Source organism: Varanus komodoensis, unplaced genomic scaffold, assembly GCF_004798865.1.
Source record: "Varanus komodoensis strain SLA01 unplaced genomic scaffold, ASM479886v1 scaffold2, whole genome shotgun sequence".
Taxonomy (NCBI): Eukaryota; Metazoa; Chordata; class Lepidosauria; order Squamata; family Varanidae; genus Varanus; species Varanus komodoensis.
Genome location: NW_025335568.1, coordinates 61,041,190 through 61,058,949, shown reverse-complemented (window position 1 = coordinate 61,058,949; position 17,760 = coordinate 61,041,190). Strand labels below are relative to the sequence as shown.

General features: G+C 40.0%; 1 protein-coding gene across 6 annotated transcripts in view; it reads right to left on the bottom strand.

The window, feature by feature from the left end:
• Positions 1–1,048: 1,048 nt before the first annotated feature.
• Positions 1,049–17,760, bottom strand: part of MAP4K3 (mitogen-activated protein kinase kinase kinase kinase 3) — an 82,141-nt gene continuing 65,429 nt past the window's right edge. For all 6 annotated transcript variants that reach the window (XM_044429696.1, XM_044429697.1, XM_044429698.1 and 3 more), the window contains 11 exons: positions 16,890–16,969; positions 13,563–13,623; positions 13,349–13,466; positions 12,527–12,585; positions 8,023–8,126; positions 7,088–7,259; positions 5,948–6,016; positions 5,765–5,857; positions 4,696–4,766; positions 4,022–4,077; positions 1,049–3,192 (listed from right to left, as the gene is read on the bottom strand). In XM_044429696.1, coding sequence (XP_044285631.1) covers positions 3,105–3,192; positions 4,022–4,077; positions 4,696–4,766; positions 5,765–5,857; positions 5,948–6,016; positions 7,088–7,259; positions 8,023–8,126; positions 12,527–12,585; positions 13,349–13,466; positions 13,563–13,623; positions 16,890–16,969 — 971 coding nt within the window. In that variant the 3' untranslated portion in view covers positions 1,049–3,104. The remainder of the gene's footprint in view (positions 3,193–4,021; positions 4,078–4,695; positions 4,767–5,764; positions 5,858–5,947; positions 6,017–7,087; positions 7,260–8,022; positions 8,127–12,526; positions 12,586–13,348; positions 13,467–13,562; positions 13,624–16,889; positions 16,970–17,760) is intronic.

The following is a 17,760-nucleotide window of genomic DNA, read 5'->3' as shown; positions in this document are numbered from 1 at the left end:
TATTATATATTTGTATTTTATTGTATATATTTTAAAATGTTATTTTAATTTTTTGTTGTAAGCCGCCCCGAGGCTTCGGCGAATGTGGCTGCATAAAAATGTTTTAATAAATAATAATAATAAATAATAAACAAAGCACAACTAGCACAGAAGCTGAAGCCCAGCTAATAAAAATGACACTCGGACTGCAAAGTGAGGAGAAAAAGGAAGATGAGGGATTGGTCACCCCTTTGATCTGTAAAGCCATGCTATTTTTCCCATTTACTGCACAGAATTGGTGAAGTCCAAGCAATTCAAATGGATAAAAGAAGTATTTCTGCTTTAAAAGACTAGTTATTATTTTAATCACTGACTCAAATTAAGTCCAGGCCTATTTGGTTCTAGTATTGTTGTTTATGTAGGAGACTTAAAAACTTGTTATCACTATTCCATCCTAGTAGAAAGACTAGACATACAGATACTCCCTTTTAAAAATGTCATTGCCAAGTTGCACTGCTATAAATGTCAAGGTTCTTTATCACTTCAATCTTGCAATCTGATTTTGCTGCCAAAAGGGCTGCTGTGCTCATTCCTTTGCAAATAGGGACTGGCTCTTTCTGTTAGAGTGAATGGGCCACCCACAAACACACTTATGAGCACTTGGATGATTCATGCAAAATATGCAAGGTTCTTGTATAATTTCTTTTTACTGAATTAAATCTGCATTTTCTAACTTTTAGACCAGCAAGTCTTGAGTGCTAGCTAAGGCATACAATATACTGAAGACAAATCTCAACTTGGAAATAGAGGCAAAAATTGCAGTGTTATTTATGTAACAGGTGTGGGCAGCCTTTGATCTTGCAGAATTTTTTTTAAATACCAGAAGCTTGAGATGTATCAACAAGCCAAGCACAAAAGAGTGGTGTTCACATGTAATAAGCCACTATTATGTCATTATTTATGGACCAAGTCAAGCTGCAATTAATAAGCTTAGTACCTAACCTCACTTTAAGTGTTACTATTTCTATATATTCACTGGAATTAAAAACAATTTCAGTTAAGACACAAGTTTCCCAAATCAGCAGAAGTTTAATTTATTCAGAAAATGAGTGCAGATGGTATCCACATGTACAACAAACATGTTAAAAAAGTTTATTTTACATTATATACATTAGGAAATAATCAAAAGCATTACCAACAACATCAATACAGACCATAAATCACCTTAATGCAGTTTGTTCATAGTTTATATCACAGTATAAAGAACATATACAAAAAAGCCAGTATGTGCATTATTCTAAAACTCGTCATTTACATCATACTGCACTGGAAAACAATCAAAAATAGTTTTACTCAAAACTAAAATTCCTGTGATGTTTAATAACCATTTAATTCACTTGTGTGAGGTAGTAACTAAATTATTTTGGCCAGGTGTTAAGACATTAAAAGGAAGAAAGTGAAAACAGAGTAAGGCTGAATTAAAGAAAAGAAAAATCCCCTAAACAGGTTGAATTGAGACAATTATTCCATCCAGCAACTCTTTTCTATATGCAGAACAAAGCCCTATGTGCATTCTATATGCATCCCTGTGTAGCAGTGGGTTTCCTACCTTCAGAGAAATAACTTGTCTGCTAAAGGATTTCCTGCATGTTACCAAGGATTCTTAGCTATTGCATAAGGTGCATGCTCAGTCCCCAGGGGCTGTAGGCCTTCTTTGTTGGGCCTTAGTATTACCCTGCATGAACTAAAAACCTATCCTAAATTCCTTCTGTCTGCTCGTGGCAAGGAAAAACTAGTAGGGCTAAGCACATGATCTCTCAGGAACTCTTTCTGTTACTATTGATATTCTCATTGGGAAGCCCTCTGCTAAGCCTTGGAGGAACTCCAAGGTTCCCTGGAATGCAGCTTGAAAAATTCAGGTCTCTGAGATCCCACCACAGAAAGAAAACCAGAGTAGATGGACTACTCTGCTCTCTGCACATGTGAATCATGTATAGAATCCCACAGTGCATAGTAATCCTATGAGAACTGGTGGAGGATCTCTGCAGATCCAAAAGTTACAACAGCAATTCTTTATAAATAGTATTCAACCTGCCCTGCCAAGTCCGTTACCCATATCTTAAGAAGATGCATCCCTTCATCTTAATCCAAGTGTTAATGCATATCACTAAAGTACTGCACAGAGCACTAAGCATGTGTAGCAGCCTTTTACATGTCATTTTCCTGATCCAGTCCGAAATATTCCAACTACTTCATGTGAAATAAAGCATTCCTTTTCTTTTGCATGATATGAGTGGCACTGGTTATAACAAACTTGGAATAATGCTTACAGTATAATTTTATATATTTATAATTATGCCAAGGTACCACTATTTGGGATTTATTCCCATTCCAAAATATGTATTTTTCCAAGCACAGAAAATAATTAAGAGAATTTTCCTTAAATATAAAAATACAGGTGTTCAATTGGCTGGTTTCACAAAGAAAAATATCAAATAAACTAAAATTATAACACCCAAATCATATCCACAAAGTCACAGCTTACTTTCGTGACTAAATACATCACACATGAATACTTTGTGTAACCAAAACACCAGTGTACTTGCATAAAATTAAAAACAAGATTGTAATAGGATTACAGCCTTGGTTACAATGTCTAAAAGGTATGATTTATTCATATTAGTAAATTACATAATAAAATAACAATAGTGTTAAATGCACTGTCTTTATCGCTAGCATCCAATTTTAGAATAGTCCTTAAAATAGTACCCCAAATATCCTCAGTGATCTTTATACATCTGTACAGGTAGGACTTGACCACTATCTACATAAAATCAAGGGAGGCCTTCAGAATACAATTCACTGAAAAAAATGCATATATGTACAAAGATTACATAAATGGTGAATCAAGCACTTTCGTGGTATAAATGTGCTAAGCATGTCCATATCATTCAGGCAAATGTTCTTCCTCTCACTTGCTCTCTTGTACACCACAATAAATTACCAAGCAACTGAAGTTGGGGTACTGCAGTTTTTGTGCAATTTCAGCCATAAAGTGTTGTCATCTGTAAGTGTTGAAGCAGTAGTGTTTTCTTTCAAGATTAAATTCCCATGCATGTTACCTCTTAGTAACTGTTTTCATGTCCTGCTAAAATGTATAAATTACTGTTGGCGGTTGGGTTATCTGTTGGCCTACTCTCCAGTACCACAACTCTAGAAAAGAAGAAAAAGTTGCAATAATAATGATGATCATGATGATGACAAATACATCACTTTATTACTCATTTTACCCCAAGAGTCAGCTTCAGATTGGGGCAGGGGCGTCCAAGGCAAGAACCCTTGCGGGAGGAGTGGCTTCTTCCTTGGTGCTGGAATGAAAGTGCAGATCTGGCCAGCACTGATTACTCCCCTGCTCACAAGAGTGGCAATGTGGGCAAGTTTCAGAGCTGTGCACTCCGCCCGCCCCCTGCTTGGTGAGTGATGGTGGGCCTTGAGTCTGTGACAGCCTGAAGGGTCATATTTCAATGGAGGGTGAGGCCAACACCCAAAGGAACAGAGCCAGGTTTATCCAAAGTAACAGAAATCTTTTTAGCTTTTACAACTCTTCTTACAAGTAACTAAGCCTTGGGGGAGGCATTCAAACCACTGAGGACAGGAAAAAAATGGAGGAGGTTGGGAGCCACAAAACAGTTGAAGGCAGAATGGATGGGAACAGGAAAGGGGATTGTAGTCATCTGAGACCACCCTCCTTCAAGGGCCAAGTTGGGACATCAGGTGGGCTTGATCTGGTCCTTGGGCCTGAGTTCAACACTGCTGGTCTATCGGGCCCAGTCTTCACCGCTGCCCCAAAGGAAAGGAGAGGGGCAGGCAAGTATCTGGTGGCAGGAACCCCTGCTGTTCCTCAGCTGTCATGTACTCTTGGCAGCTGTTGAAGCCCACTAACCCAATGCTGACCCCAAGCCCAACGATTTGTCTACTCCCACTCCTCTCTTTCCCCATTTTCTTACTTTTTTAAGTATGTTATGGCTGGAAAAAATCCTACCTGTCAGATCCAAGGAGTCTGAATATCCTTGTATTGTCAGAAATTTCCTGTGTGATCTATTTGAAACACCAAATAAATAATTTATTTTAAGTGCTTAATAATGCTCAAGTGAATAATATTTTTTGAGGATTTGTTTTGCTCTAAAGTTGCTCCAACTAGATCTATTTATTTTATCTATAATGCCCAACAGCTGAAGCTCTCATAGTTCAATGATGATCAATTTTAAAAAGTGTACCACTTCAGGGTGCACCATATTCAGGGAAAGAGTGTACCATATTATTTCAAGGAAAATGCTATATATAAATATCACATGCTGAAAATATTTTTGCAGAGTTCAGTAATCTGAACAACTGATCCTATGTTATATGTCTCTCTTACTACACCTACATTTTTCAGATGGGGCATTTAAATCTGATTTTGCCAAAGCCTACCCAGCAAATCCATACATAAGCAGACATAAGCACAACTGGGAATTTCCAGCTATTTCTTTTGATCATTGTAGCCCTTTGTTCTAGGGAAAACATCACAGAAAGGCCATTTTAGTTTACAAAATCATTTAAAGACTGAAATGTTAATTATGGATACTAAGAAAAGCAAACTTGCTTTTTAAGTGTCTTTTTCAAGACAATTCAAGCAGAATGACACTGATTTTTATTTCATCTTGCAATATTTACCTCATTTGACCGAAAACTCCTGCCTTGCATCCCATGCTTCCAGAAAGCCAAAACACTATCTTGCAAGCAAACTGGAAGAGACAACTCAAATTAGCTTTTTATAGGCTGTAATCATACTTATTTGCACCTAGACTGTGTTGATTCCACACACATCTGAATGTGTGCAGGACTGCAGCCTTTGGATGCAATCTAGAAATAATTAAAAACGCCTAACCCTACCAGAAGCCAATGGCCCGGTTCAGGGCACTGTGCTCTATGTATAACACAGAACTGAGATTTTAGTCAAAAGTGAAAGCAGAAGCTGCCCCTCTCCTCCCCTCACATGCGACTCTTTGCCTGGTTTCCAGGGTCCTTCACTTTTCTCTTCAGTACTCCACAATGATCTGAGTTTTGTGTAGCACTTTTGGGAGTTTGCACAAGCTGTCATAGAGAGGAGGGAGGGCTAGGGATGCCCACTTCCATCTGCTCCACTGCACACATATAACTCTAGATACATCCTACATCTCTAAGAGATTATGGGAACCCAAACGATAAATGGCAAAAACTCACATTTAATGCTACAATAGCCACTTTATTTGAACGGCACAATGTTTTTAAATCTAAGTTCAAGAAAAATATATCTATATCTGTATAACATATAAGAACCCATAGGCATGAACATTGGAACTCATTACAAACTCCCAGATACCATCTTTGCAAATTATACTTTTGTACATGTCATCCTTATTTCCAGGGATATTAAAAGTTTATATTTTATAAAGTAGGATTTTATCTAATAATGTCCTTTACAAACAGTGCCCGAGTCATATATTTTCCTTTTTCTCTTGATTTTTTTTATTTGTTTTAAAAGCAGTTTACAGTCTAGCAACTTTAAAAAGAAATAATTTACAATCCGTCCTAACTGGCTTTTAAAGCCACAATTGTATTTAGAAATATGCAGAAAGAAAGGTGTGTTATAAAAACAGAAGGCTGAGTGCTGTGCATCCTCTCACCTTTGCATGGTCCTTTATGTATTATATAATGAGATATTTGAAGAGCCATCTGATGAAGGATAAAGGCTAAAACTTACCTATTGATTCAATATGGAAATCAAATGTGAGTTCTGAAGATAGTTTTCGGCTAGATTTTAATCTACCTTGTAAATTGACTATTTTTATACAGCCTGAAAAACAAACAACATATATCATTCAGCAGTTTTTCCTAAATCTTGCACCCTTTTGGAATATGTTTATCTAGGTCACATGTCACTTACAATCCAAGCAGACTAAAATGGTATCTCTCTCCAACTGTGTTACATGAACAACATTTGTCTGTGTAGTATCTATAACAGAAATAAGATTAATGGACATTCGTGAGTAATTATAATCTTAAGCGAGATGAGTCAAATAATTAACTATTTGAATTGCATAAGAATCCAGGGCAATTTTTCTTTATCAGAATCAATGTACATATGATACTGGTTGGTTTGGTACTATGTGAATACAGCACATTAAGGGAGATTTGGAGCAATATGTCATCAATGCACATCTGGCTTTATTTTGCTGCAACATCTGAATCAAGAGCAACTGCACAGTTTGACTTAGGGATGGAAGAAACACGGATGCTCATGCTGCTAAAATTCTAGCTTTATGTCAAAGCCTGATTTGGCTCTTCCCTTGTTTTTTAACTATTTTATCTGTTCGTTTGAATGTGAAAAGTATGCATATTTCAAAAGTGCACACTTCTTCCATTGACTTCAAGAATGCACAGCTTTAAACAATGTTCATTTTCCCACAATTAAGCTATAATAGCACACTTTAACTTGTTCAGCATTTTAAACTGCACGTTTTTTTTAAAGGGCGTATTTTGTGAATATAAATGAAAGTTTGGGAATGTGTTAAAATTTTCAGAAATTGTGCACTTCCATTTACACTCACATTTGAGGCTCCAAATAGGCACTTTTGAGTTATATGCAAACTGAAAAAAAATGCTTCCCTATTGTAAATTAGCACCTGGATACAGTGATGGGTTGAATGTGGGGCCAAACGAGTGAAGGCTGAATCCCACAAAGAGACAGCCTCTATGGGTGGGCAATTCCAGGCACAAGTACAATTGCCTACTGTCTGCTCTAGAGAGGACTACACTGTCTGAAAAACAATAGGCACTCCTAATTTCACCAATGTCATTAGGAGCCCAAGTGAATTCTGTGGTAAGGAGCATGTGTTATCAGCTTTGGCTGGTCACATGTTAATTCTACTTCCCAGGGATAAGCTGGCCACTATCATCCATGCACCAAAAACCCTGTCTGTCGATTTGGACAACCCTCTCTCTCTCTCTGGAGCCACCATTATGCTTGGTCTGGCCATGCTCTAATTAACTGTACTAGGAAAGCTGAACAAAATAATTCACAAACCTGTTTCTGTAAACCATGAAGAGGTAGAATTTGGGTTGACAGTTTCAAATTTCACCACCTGATTGAAGTCTCTCCCTTTAGTTACACCAACGCAAACTAAAGGAAATTCCTGTTCAGGTACGACCAGCATTTCAAACAACCTCAATGGACAAGGTACAGGAAAGTCTATGTGCTAAATTAAGAAAAGTGTTAGCCACAAAGTCATTATGGGACTGTTAACATAACAACATCAAACATTATCACTGTAACAACTTGACAGAACAAATAAGGTTTGTATGTGGATTCTGCCATCGCTATTGGTACAATAAGCTTTTTCTGTAGTCTTTTGCAGCACAGACCCAAGAATCTCCAATACCGCCAATTGGCTTGCTGTTGCACTTACAGAAATCTTGGTCTACCATGACTATAGCCATTTGAATGCATGGAAGGAAATATTTTATTTATTACTGCATTTATAAACTTGCCCTGTAGTCCATATAAGGACACTGGAGGCGAGGTGACAATCCATGGCAGAGGAGCCGTCACTTCCTAAGTTCCATCAACTCCTGCTATGCTCATGCAAAGGATGGGAGGGCAGAGTTTTCCTTCTCCCTATTCCATTTCTTTAAAAAAAATTCTCTTCCACCAACACCAACGGGAGAGAAAAAACACTAAGCCAGGTCAAGGGTCAGTATTGTCTTGCTTGCTAATAGCGCATCAGAGAAATGAAGAAGCTTTGGCACTGTAGGACTTCTGACCATGAAGTGCCCTTTTCTTCTCCTATTGCTGGATATGCATCTATGTTAGCAAACTAGGGGTTTCCTTCAGGGCATACATGCTTCCCTGATAATTTTAGCTACTATATACAGATTTTAAAAATTAAATTTAAATTTAAAAGTTTTAAAATTCTGTTGTAAAGAATGCTTAATTAAGAGAAATTTTGCAAGGGAACTTACCTTAATTAACATGAATTTCTGCATTGGTTCAACCCACTCTAAAAGGATAATACTCGACTGTAGTGCCCCACAAAGATATTTGTGGCCTGAGTAAGGATTTCTCACTGTAAAAAAAAATATAATAGCTTAGGGTAGAGTAAAGGACTTAGAAGAGGTCAATACATTGTATGGCCTGATCCACAAAAGACCTATGATGCTGCACTGCTCCAATTCTTCTTAACTGGTACACCATTAAAGGGGCATCCAAAGTCTTAGCAAATATGGGAGTGAGATGAGATAGCTATGCAAGTATCCCAAGCACTTCATCGTTCCTGGCATGTAGATGCTATTTTTGGACAACTGCCTGGCAAGTAATGGGTATCTGTCTTCCCTGTTTGCTAGGACTGAGCTGCCTGTATATAGCAATGGGATTAGTGCAGGATCTTTTGTAGATTAAATCCAGACTTTGACATAAAGGGAGAAAATGCAAGACAGTAAGATGCCAAGATTTAAGGCTGAGGTTACCACTGCTTCATGGTCCATATTAACTTACTGCAGGCCAGGACAGTTGCTGTGGGATGCTTTGTCCCTCTGGGAATAGGTTTAAATTATTGCTAGCAAACAGAAAAAATAAGGACTGCGTTTCTCCAGGTATTGAATTAAAGCAATAGTTGTACAATTCAAATCTCACAGGGACTTCAATCTCTGTAACTGCAAAGCAGGTCAGATCCTATCCAGAATATTGAGATGATGGTGGCATATTTAATATCCCTGCACTGAGCATCGCTGATGAATACAGGTCTCTGAACATCCAATTCCTTTCCAACTTGTTCTGCATCTGACGGAGTAACAGACAAACTAGACCTATGTGTGTCAATTTCTCATTTCTACCAACATCCAAAGTATGGAAGTCAAGTGTGATGATACAATGCTGAACCCCAGCTCTCAAATGTTCTCAAATGACAAAGCCTCATCTCCACAGGGCTACATATACAATGGTAAGATTATATTTCATAATATCATATAGTGAGGAGGGGGGCCTTATTGGAACTACAAGTCAGATGGTGTTAATATTTTCAGAACTTTCCACTGCATTACTTGACAATTTCTTTGACCCATTTTTTTTTTGAAAATCATGACTATTGACGTATTAAAGATGAGGATGACAGTCCCTTGAAAATTTAGCATTATCTGTGCTCAGATCCTGCCCAAACATTTTGGCTTCAAGTTCTTCTATTATCTTGCTTCCCTCATTTATTCCTTGTATAGTTTCAGCACCACACTTAGCTACCCATAAGTCTCCTGCTCCGTGAAATTACACTATCCTTTCTCTCTTGTTACCCCCTTGTTTGAACTGCCTCTCCAAATACCTCCATAAACCACCTCCCCCTCTCCTTCCCAATTTGTCCCCAACACTCCCCTTTTCTGACTCCTTTGGAACAAATTCCTCAGTCAGGTGACAGGGAAACTTGGGTGTTTTTCAGATGTTACTGGACTCAAGCACACTTTAGCCCAACAGAATTGGTAAATGACCAGGTGTGACTGGAACTGTATTGCCAAGACATTTGGAGGGCCAGAGGTGTCCATCACCACCCCAAGCATGAAATAGTCTGTTGTAACTAAGTCAAAGTACCTGGAAGCAGAATATATTCTTTGCCTGTTTATTTCCATTTCCCTTTACCTTCTCTTCTGTTGAGTGTGTTTTTTTAAGATTGTAAGCCCCATGATAGGGACTAGCTTCTCATTCTTTGTAAAACAGCATCTCTTTGGACAGCATATAGCAATGCTATCTAAAGTAATACTGATATATTACAACACTGTTACTAATCAGTACTGAAGCTTTTATTCTTAAATTACTTGAGACAGATTCAGCAAGTGCTTGCTTGCTTTATGTCTTTTCTAATTCCTTTAGAACTTGACATTTAGAAAGTTGGTAGTGTAGGTTATTGATCACGCTGGCCTTGCTTAGAAACACATTAACTGGAGGCCAGTATTGTGATGAGGTGGTAGCTTATCATGTTGGTGGCTTTTTAATCTTCTGTAAATTCCACATTTTTCTAAGACAAAAGGCTGATAGCAGTGACTTAGCAGATCTTTCCCCAACTGGCATTTTCCAGATCTGTTGGCCATTCTGGCTGGGGCAATAGGCATTGAACTGACCATATCTGGAAAGAATGCCATTTTTTAGTCTTTGAGAGCAATGGAGATTACTTGCACAGAGAGAAGAACTAGTATTAAAGCCTGACACCTATACACTTTCCCATCTTTCCCTTGATATTATGCAGCTGCATGGAAAATTGCAAAGAGGACTGATATATTTAAGGGTCACCTATGAGGCTCTCCCTCCTAGGGATCCCTAGGCTCAGACTTTCCCTAGCACATCCCTACAAAAACACAACTGTCCCTACATACTGATTTGCAGAGAGTAGGAGGCCCCTTGTTTTATTTATTTATTTAGACAGCTTGTATGCCGCCCTCATCACATAAGCCTTGGAGTGGCTTACAATCATAAAATCCCACATATAAATACAAATAAATTCATCGAATAAATAAAATACATAAAATAAAATAATGGAAACAGCCTGGTCAGTTTAAAATCAACAAATAAAACTTAACAGTTAAAATGGCGTTTAAATAAAAAGGTCTTGGCCTGGCACCGAAAAACAAATAACGATGACACCAGGCGGACCTCTCTGGGGAGCACATACCATAGGTGGGGCGCCACCACAGAGAAAGCCCTTCTCCGAGTACTCACCCTCCTAATATCCTTCACAGAGGGTTCCCGGAGAAGGGCCTCTGCCACCGATCTCAAGGGGCGGGAGGGCATATATAGATGCAAGCGCTCCTTTAGATAACCAGGTCCCAAGCCATTCAGGGCTTTGTAGGTGATAACCAGCACCTTGAATTGGGCCCAGACTTCAATGGGGAACCAGTGGAGCTGACGGAGGACTGGGGTTATATGAGAACAACGCCCAGTCCCCATCAGCAGCCTGGCAGCTCTATTTTGCACCAATTGAAGTATCCGGACTGTCTTCAAGGGCAGCCCCACATAGAGCACGTTACAGAAGTCTAATCAGGAAGTGACCAATGCATGTGTCACTGTTGCCAGGCAGTCGTTCTCCAGGTAGGGACGCAGCTGATGGATCAGCCAAAGCTGAAGGAAAGTGCTCCTCGCCACCGCAAGGTCACTTGAGCTTCCAACGATAGCTCTGGGTCGAGGAGCACGCCCAAGCTGCGGATCCTGTCCTTAAGAGGGAGTGCTACCCCATTCAGGACTAGGTCAAAGTCCCCCATCCCAAAGCCCGATCCACCTACCAACAGGACCTCCGCCTTGTCTGGACTGAGCTTCAGTTTATTGGCCCTCATCCAGCCCATTACCTTGGCCAGGCACCGGTTCAGTACAGCCACTGCCTCACCTGGATTGGTAGAGAAAGAGAGGTAGAGCTGGGTATCATCAGCGTACTGATGATTCCGCAGCCCACACCTCCTGATGACCTCTTCCAGCAGTTTCATGTAGATGTTAAATAGCATGGGGGACAAGATGGAACCCTGCGGAACTCCATGGCATAGCTGCCATGGTGCAGAGCCATAGTCCCCCAGCACCACCTTCTGGAGTCTGCCATTGAGATAGAAGCGGAACCACTGCAGAGCAGTGCCCCCTACCCCCAATCCTGCTAGCCTATCCAGAAGGATACCATGGTCGATGGTATCAAAAGCCGCTGAGAGATCCAGGAGAACCAACAGGGACACACTCCCCCTGTCTCTCTCCCTGCACAGGTCATCGTACAGGGCAACCAAGGCAGATTCAGTACCATGCCTGGGTCTGAAGCCGAAATGAAATGGGTCCAGATAATCAGTTTCCTCCAAGAGTGCTTGGAGTTGTCCTGCCACCACCTGCTCTAATACCTTGCCCAGAAATGGGATGTTGGCCACCGGTCTATAATTGGTGGCCATCTCTGGATCCAGGGAAGCCTTCTATAGGACAAGCCGGGCTACCACCTCCTTTAAAGGGGCAGGTACCCAGCCCTCCCTCAGAGAGGCATTGACAACCTCCAGGATCCAGGTCCCAATCCCGTCCTTGGTTTTCTTGAGTAGCCAAGATGGGGAAGGGTCCAGTAAGCAGGTGGTAGGACATACTTGTCCAAGCACCTTGTCCACATCATCAGGCCGCAACAACTGGAACTCATCCATCAATTGTGGACCAGATGGCAACATTGGCTCCTCCCGAAGGCTCTGAGTCACTTTGGCTGTGTACTTTAAAGTCAGCACATACAGCGAGATATGCCAGCCTGAGAATCCACACTGGAACATACATAGTTAAAAGATTAAATATATATTCATTTACAAAACCTATCCTTATCCAGAATAAGTAAGTCATCTGATAACTCCTCATAAATAATGGTACTAAAGCAGATTCATACAGTACATGTGACATTTCAAGCCAACCATTTTATTGCCAAAGTCATGCAAGCACAAATTACCATAAGAGATAGAGTTAGGGAAATTAGATTGTATCTTTACTTACCTACGCAACACTTCTGACACCATTTAGTGTCTGGGATCTTTGCAGAAACTGCAAATTTCCTGGAAGATATAAAGAAAAAAATGCAAATTCAAGCTGAGGTCTCATGATGGAGCCTGGTTTCAGTTTTTGCTCCCTATCAATTTTGGGAGGGGGGGAGGTGTTCACAATCTAAAGGGTAGAAGATTTAATGGGACAGTGCATTAAACCTGTCCTCCAAAATGCAGTTTTGCTAGCCCCATATCTGTAGAGCTATAAAGGTACAGAGGAGGCAGCTCAACCAAACCTCAATTTAAGTGGCACAGCATGTGGAAGAGGTTTAATATTCTCTATACTCATGCTGTAAGATTCCTCCTATTTCCTGTACTGTTCACCAGATACTTTCTTTTCCATGCTGAATATGAGCAAAGAAAGAAGCCAATTCCTCCCCCTGTAATCTTATTCCTCCCATGATCTAATGTAAATGTAGACTTTTTAATTATTTCCTGTTTTCTATTTTATAAGCTAAAACGTCCCTTCTCCCTTTTTCCAGTGGGAATCTCTGCTGGATCAAAGGACCTCCCATCATAGGAGGACACCAACTGGATGCAACCCATTAAAAAAAACAAAACCCTGAATAGTCCATTTTTACATTTCCAGGTTTTTTCAACTCCTCCTCCACTCTCTCCCCACACTTCTCCTCAGGGGTCCAATTCATCTATGAAATGACTTTCATAAGTCATTAATTAAAACTCATTTTCATAAACAGTTAATTAAAAGAGATAATTCAAAACTGTGCTTTTGAGCCACATTTTAAAAAAGAAAGATAAAGAAACCTAAATTTACCTGGGAAGTATTCTGTCAGGAAGTTTGTGTGCTGGGATAGCTACTGGTAGCTTTTGCATTTGCCTTGCATAATCAAACAATCCAGGCAAATTATGGGAATAAAGTTGAGAAGCTTTACCTGTAAATAAAATGGCAAATATGCCTTAAAAAGGTAAATAGTGGCATGTATGACCACAGACATTCACATTCCAAATTATGCAAAAGAAGATCTTACCAGATATTGATAATAAACAGTTGTTCATTACATAGAGCCATGTGCATCGTCGGGGAAATAGCTGATAAGAGAAAACAATGTCAAGAATGTCATTTCTAATGAGATTGTAAATAAGAAATTGTTATTTGAGGTAGCATCTCAAGTAATGTTTTTTGCTAAATTTATAAGTCACCCTCCAGTACAAGATTCCCAAGGACAGTATAGACTTTAAATACAGCACAATTCAAGCATGTTGGGACAAAAAAAAATTCCCAGCTTCAAGTATATGCTGATGGGGTTTCAGTGACTAAGCAAGCAAGGGATCTTGAGGTAGCTGCCGCCAGCTTGACAATGCTGGCCCAGTGCACAGCTGCTGTGAAAAAGACAAACTCCATGCTAAGTATAATGAGGAATGGATTAGAAAAAAAGAACTGCCAAGATCTTACTCCCCATATATAAATCTTTGGTATGGTTGCACTTAGAATAGTGTGTTCAATTCAGGTTGACTTACCTGGACATTAGTGAGCTGGAAAAAGTACAGAGAAGGGCAACGAAACTGATCAGGCTGCTAAAGGAACCTCTCTAGGAGAAGCAGCCACAAGAGCTTAGAAAAATGGTAAGGAAGGGAAGGCATGACAGAGGTGTTTGGGATAATGCATGGTGTGGAGAAAGTGGAAAGGAGGACATTTTTCTCCCCCGTCTACAATGTTCAAACCCGGGGTCATCATATGAAGCTGACTGGTGGGAGGGCTAGGACAACGTACAGTTAAACTATGGAATTAGAGAAGGCTGCCAAGGGAAGTGGTGACAGCCACCAATTTGGATGTTTTAAAAAGTAGACTGGACAGATTCTTGAGGGAGGAGGCCGTCAATGGCTACTAGCCTTGCTGGCCACATGCTCCTTCATTTAGCAGAGGTGGTGGCCTATATACACTGGTTACCGAGGAGCTTGGACAGCAGAGGTCTTGCACCCATCCTGCTTGTGCAGTCCTGAGGGCAGCTGGGTTGCCACTGTGTATAGGAGTGCTGGACTAGGTAGACCTTTGGCTTTTTGTACGCTCCTAAATTTAAAAACAACAGTAGTTGAGCATGCTTTCTCACTTAACAGTCTGTAACAGCATTCCTCAATCAGGTACCTTTCTGATGTGCTAGACCAGAATTCCCATCATAACTAGGTTAGGGTGATGGGAGTTGTAGTCCAACATATCTGACTGGTTTTATATGAAAAGGCTGCCCTAGAAGGATTGTAAAATAAGCCCAGGGCTAGCAGAGTCTCTCTACTGACGAGGATGAGAGCAAAAGAGTACCATTTCCTTGCTCCTTCTCATAGTGGCACAAGTCAAGCAGACCCCAGGATGGGAAAGGAAGGCCCATTCCAGAGGAGCCAGGTTAGCTGGTACTGGGCTAGTGTTCAGCAACTGCTTCCAGGGAGCTAGTATTCTCACAAGGCAGCTCATAATAGAGCATCCTTTATTGTCAACCCCAGTGGGGCTTTTTGCTTTGAGCTGGTCTCCAGGATGCCACAATGGCACAGATCCTTAGCTTCAAGAACACTCACTCTATTATCTCCTGTGTGAGAGGGTGACAATGGTCATGCTGCCCAAGCAAGAGCAGAGACTGTATAGTTTGTGGAGTGGCTCTAGTAGGGATGCTGGATGTCGATATGGACCTATCAGGATGAATTGTCTGAATTAGTTGTCTTACATGCAGTTATGCTTTACATTTTGGAGTTCTACATTTAGATTATTCTTATTTTTATGCAGTTGGTTTACTGGTTTAGGTGCCTTTACTTGGAAATAAAGTCTTGATTTTTTTTCTGAAATCTTATTTCATTATATGTGTTAAACTATATTGTTTATTGAATTGCATACTGGCATTACACTGCTTGATGTGTTACTGCATTTTGATATTAGGCTGCTACTTTAATTTCATTTCTTACCATTTCAATATCACTCAACAGCCAGAGCTCCCCAGCTGGCTTACAAAAATGAACACTGCTGAAAATACAGTATTATATATGAGCATATAAACAGACAATACATGCACATGTGTGCACACACACGGATATGTGTAAACAAGTATAAACAATCAAAAACAAGGAATTTCAGGATCCAGTTAACACCAGTCCAATGCTACCAGAAGTCTCAAAGTACATTTGTCACCAAAAGATGACAATGTTGGTGCCACATAGGCACCAATGGGGAGATTATTTCATAACTGAGGGATCAAATAAGGCCCTCTCTCTTCTTGCCACCTTTCAAACCCCTCTTAGAGGAGGTAGTAAGAGGAGGGCCTCAGATGACTGTAGTATACAGGTATGTTGATGCTGGGAGAGAAGTTTCTTCAGGTACTGTGGTCCAAAGCTATTTATAGCATTATAGGTCAGATTCAACACCATAAGTTGGGTTTGGAAATGTACAGGCAGCAAGTGTAAGTGGACCAGAATTTATGTTAAATATTCAGAGCCTCTGGTCCCCATTATCAGTATGGCTCCACTGCATATTGTACAAGGTATGACTTCTGAACCATCTTCATAGGCAGCCCGCATATACAGTGCATTGTACTGATCTAATTTGGAGGTTACTGGACCTCAGAGAAGGCAGTTTATCTCTGTCCAAATAGGACATAGCTCAGCCACCAATCTAAGCTGGCAGAAGGCACTCCATGCCACTGAGATCGCCTGAATCTCAAGTGCCTAATATAACGCCAAGAGAACCATCAAGCTATGAATGAGCTCCTTCAGAAGGAATACAACTTCATCCAGAACAGGCTGAACACTTGTTGTATCCATCCGTCTCTCTCTCTCTCTCTCTCTCTCTCTCTCTCTCTCTCTCTCTCTCTCTCTCTCTCTCTGTCTCTCTCTCTCTCTCTCTCTCTCTCTCACACGCACACACAATTTTATTGTGAATGCTTTGAGCTGAACTTGAAAAGCAGCATAGACATATTAAATCAACTCTTTAGCATTTAATATAAGCAAATGAAAAAGAGCTGCCTCTTACTAGTTGTACTCAGAGTACTTTCATAAAATGTTACATTCATCCAAATTCCTATCACTTTTGGACTTAAGACTCAGTATGAACTTATAAGCACATTATTCACAGATTTGGTGATTAGAAATCCCCCACGAGTCATGGATTTCACAAGTTTAGACTTTTTTTTCAATTGCCTTTACTCTCAGGAATAGATAAAACCTGGTCCTAAAGAATTTCAGTCCCAATACAGTTATCCACTGAGAGAAGTCCTTAAGAACAGAAACAAAATATATTGGATCACATGATGAAATAGGTCTTGGATTTGAACCACTACTTTCATGCCACTACACAGAAAAGTCAAAATCTGAACACCAACCTGTTCCATTGATGTTTCATGGAGCTCATTAAGGTTTAATGTGTAAATACCCTCCTCAGCACCAAATATCAAGTACTGGTCTGCACAGAAACAAATATATTAAAACATCTCACTTTATTAAGAAAAAGTTTCTCAGAGTAGCTAAAAGATTATAAAAAGTGATATACAATTATATATACAAGCTAAGCATTAAGGAGGAACATCACCCCACATTAAAGCACTTTGTGCCAGAGAAGGAGAATGAAATTTTCTGCTTTCATTTCAGTGCATGGTCTGAAATGACAATCCCCCTCACCATAGGATTTAAATGTTAAGCTAAAGTCAACAAAGAGGTATTTCCCAGGCGCTGGATCTCAGCAAATCAAGAGCTATTTGCCTGCAGTAGTGAACAAACCTCCCTCAGGTGCAATTACAAAACTGGTGGACCACCAATGAAAAGGGCTGCAGCATCTGCCTAACATCTGAAGCCACAGAGACCTCTGAGGAAGATCAACCATCAACTGGGCGGAGGGAGGCAGTCTTTAAGGTATTCTGACACCCAGCTATTTAGTCTTCCCATAAAAAATATTAAAAGTATAACCACAATTCTTATTTTAAGAACGAGGGTGGGTTGGGACCATTTTATGTCTCGTGCAAAATGATAATGGACAAAGTGTCTATCAGTGGTTTAAGGTTTGCCCTATCCTGGAGTCAGTGCTATTTAAATTTAGCTACATCTACAAAATGCAGAACAGTGAAGTATTAATGAAGAAGAACAGACTGTACCTCTTTCTGATCAGCAGGTGGAGTATCTTATTTCTGAATGCTAGTGTAAGTTTAAAAAAAACACTGCAAGCAGAAAACTAAAACAGGAGAAAGCACTAGCTGGGCT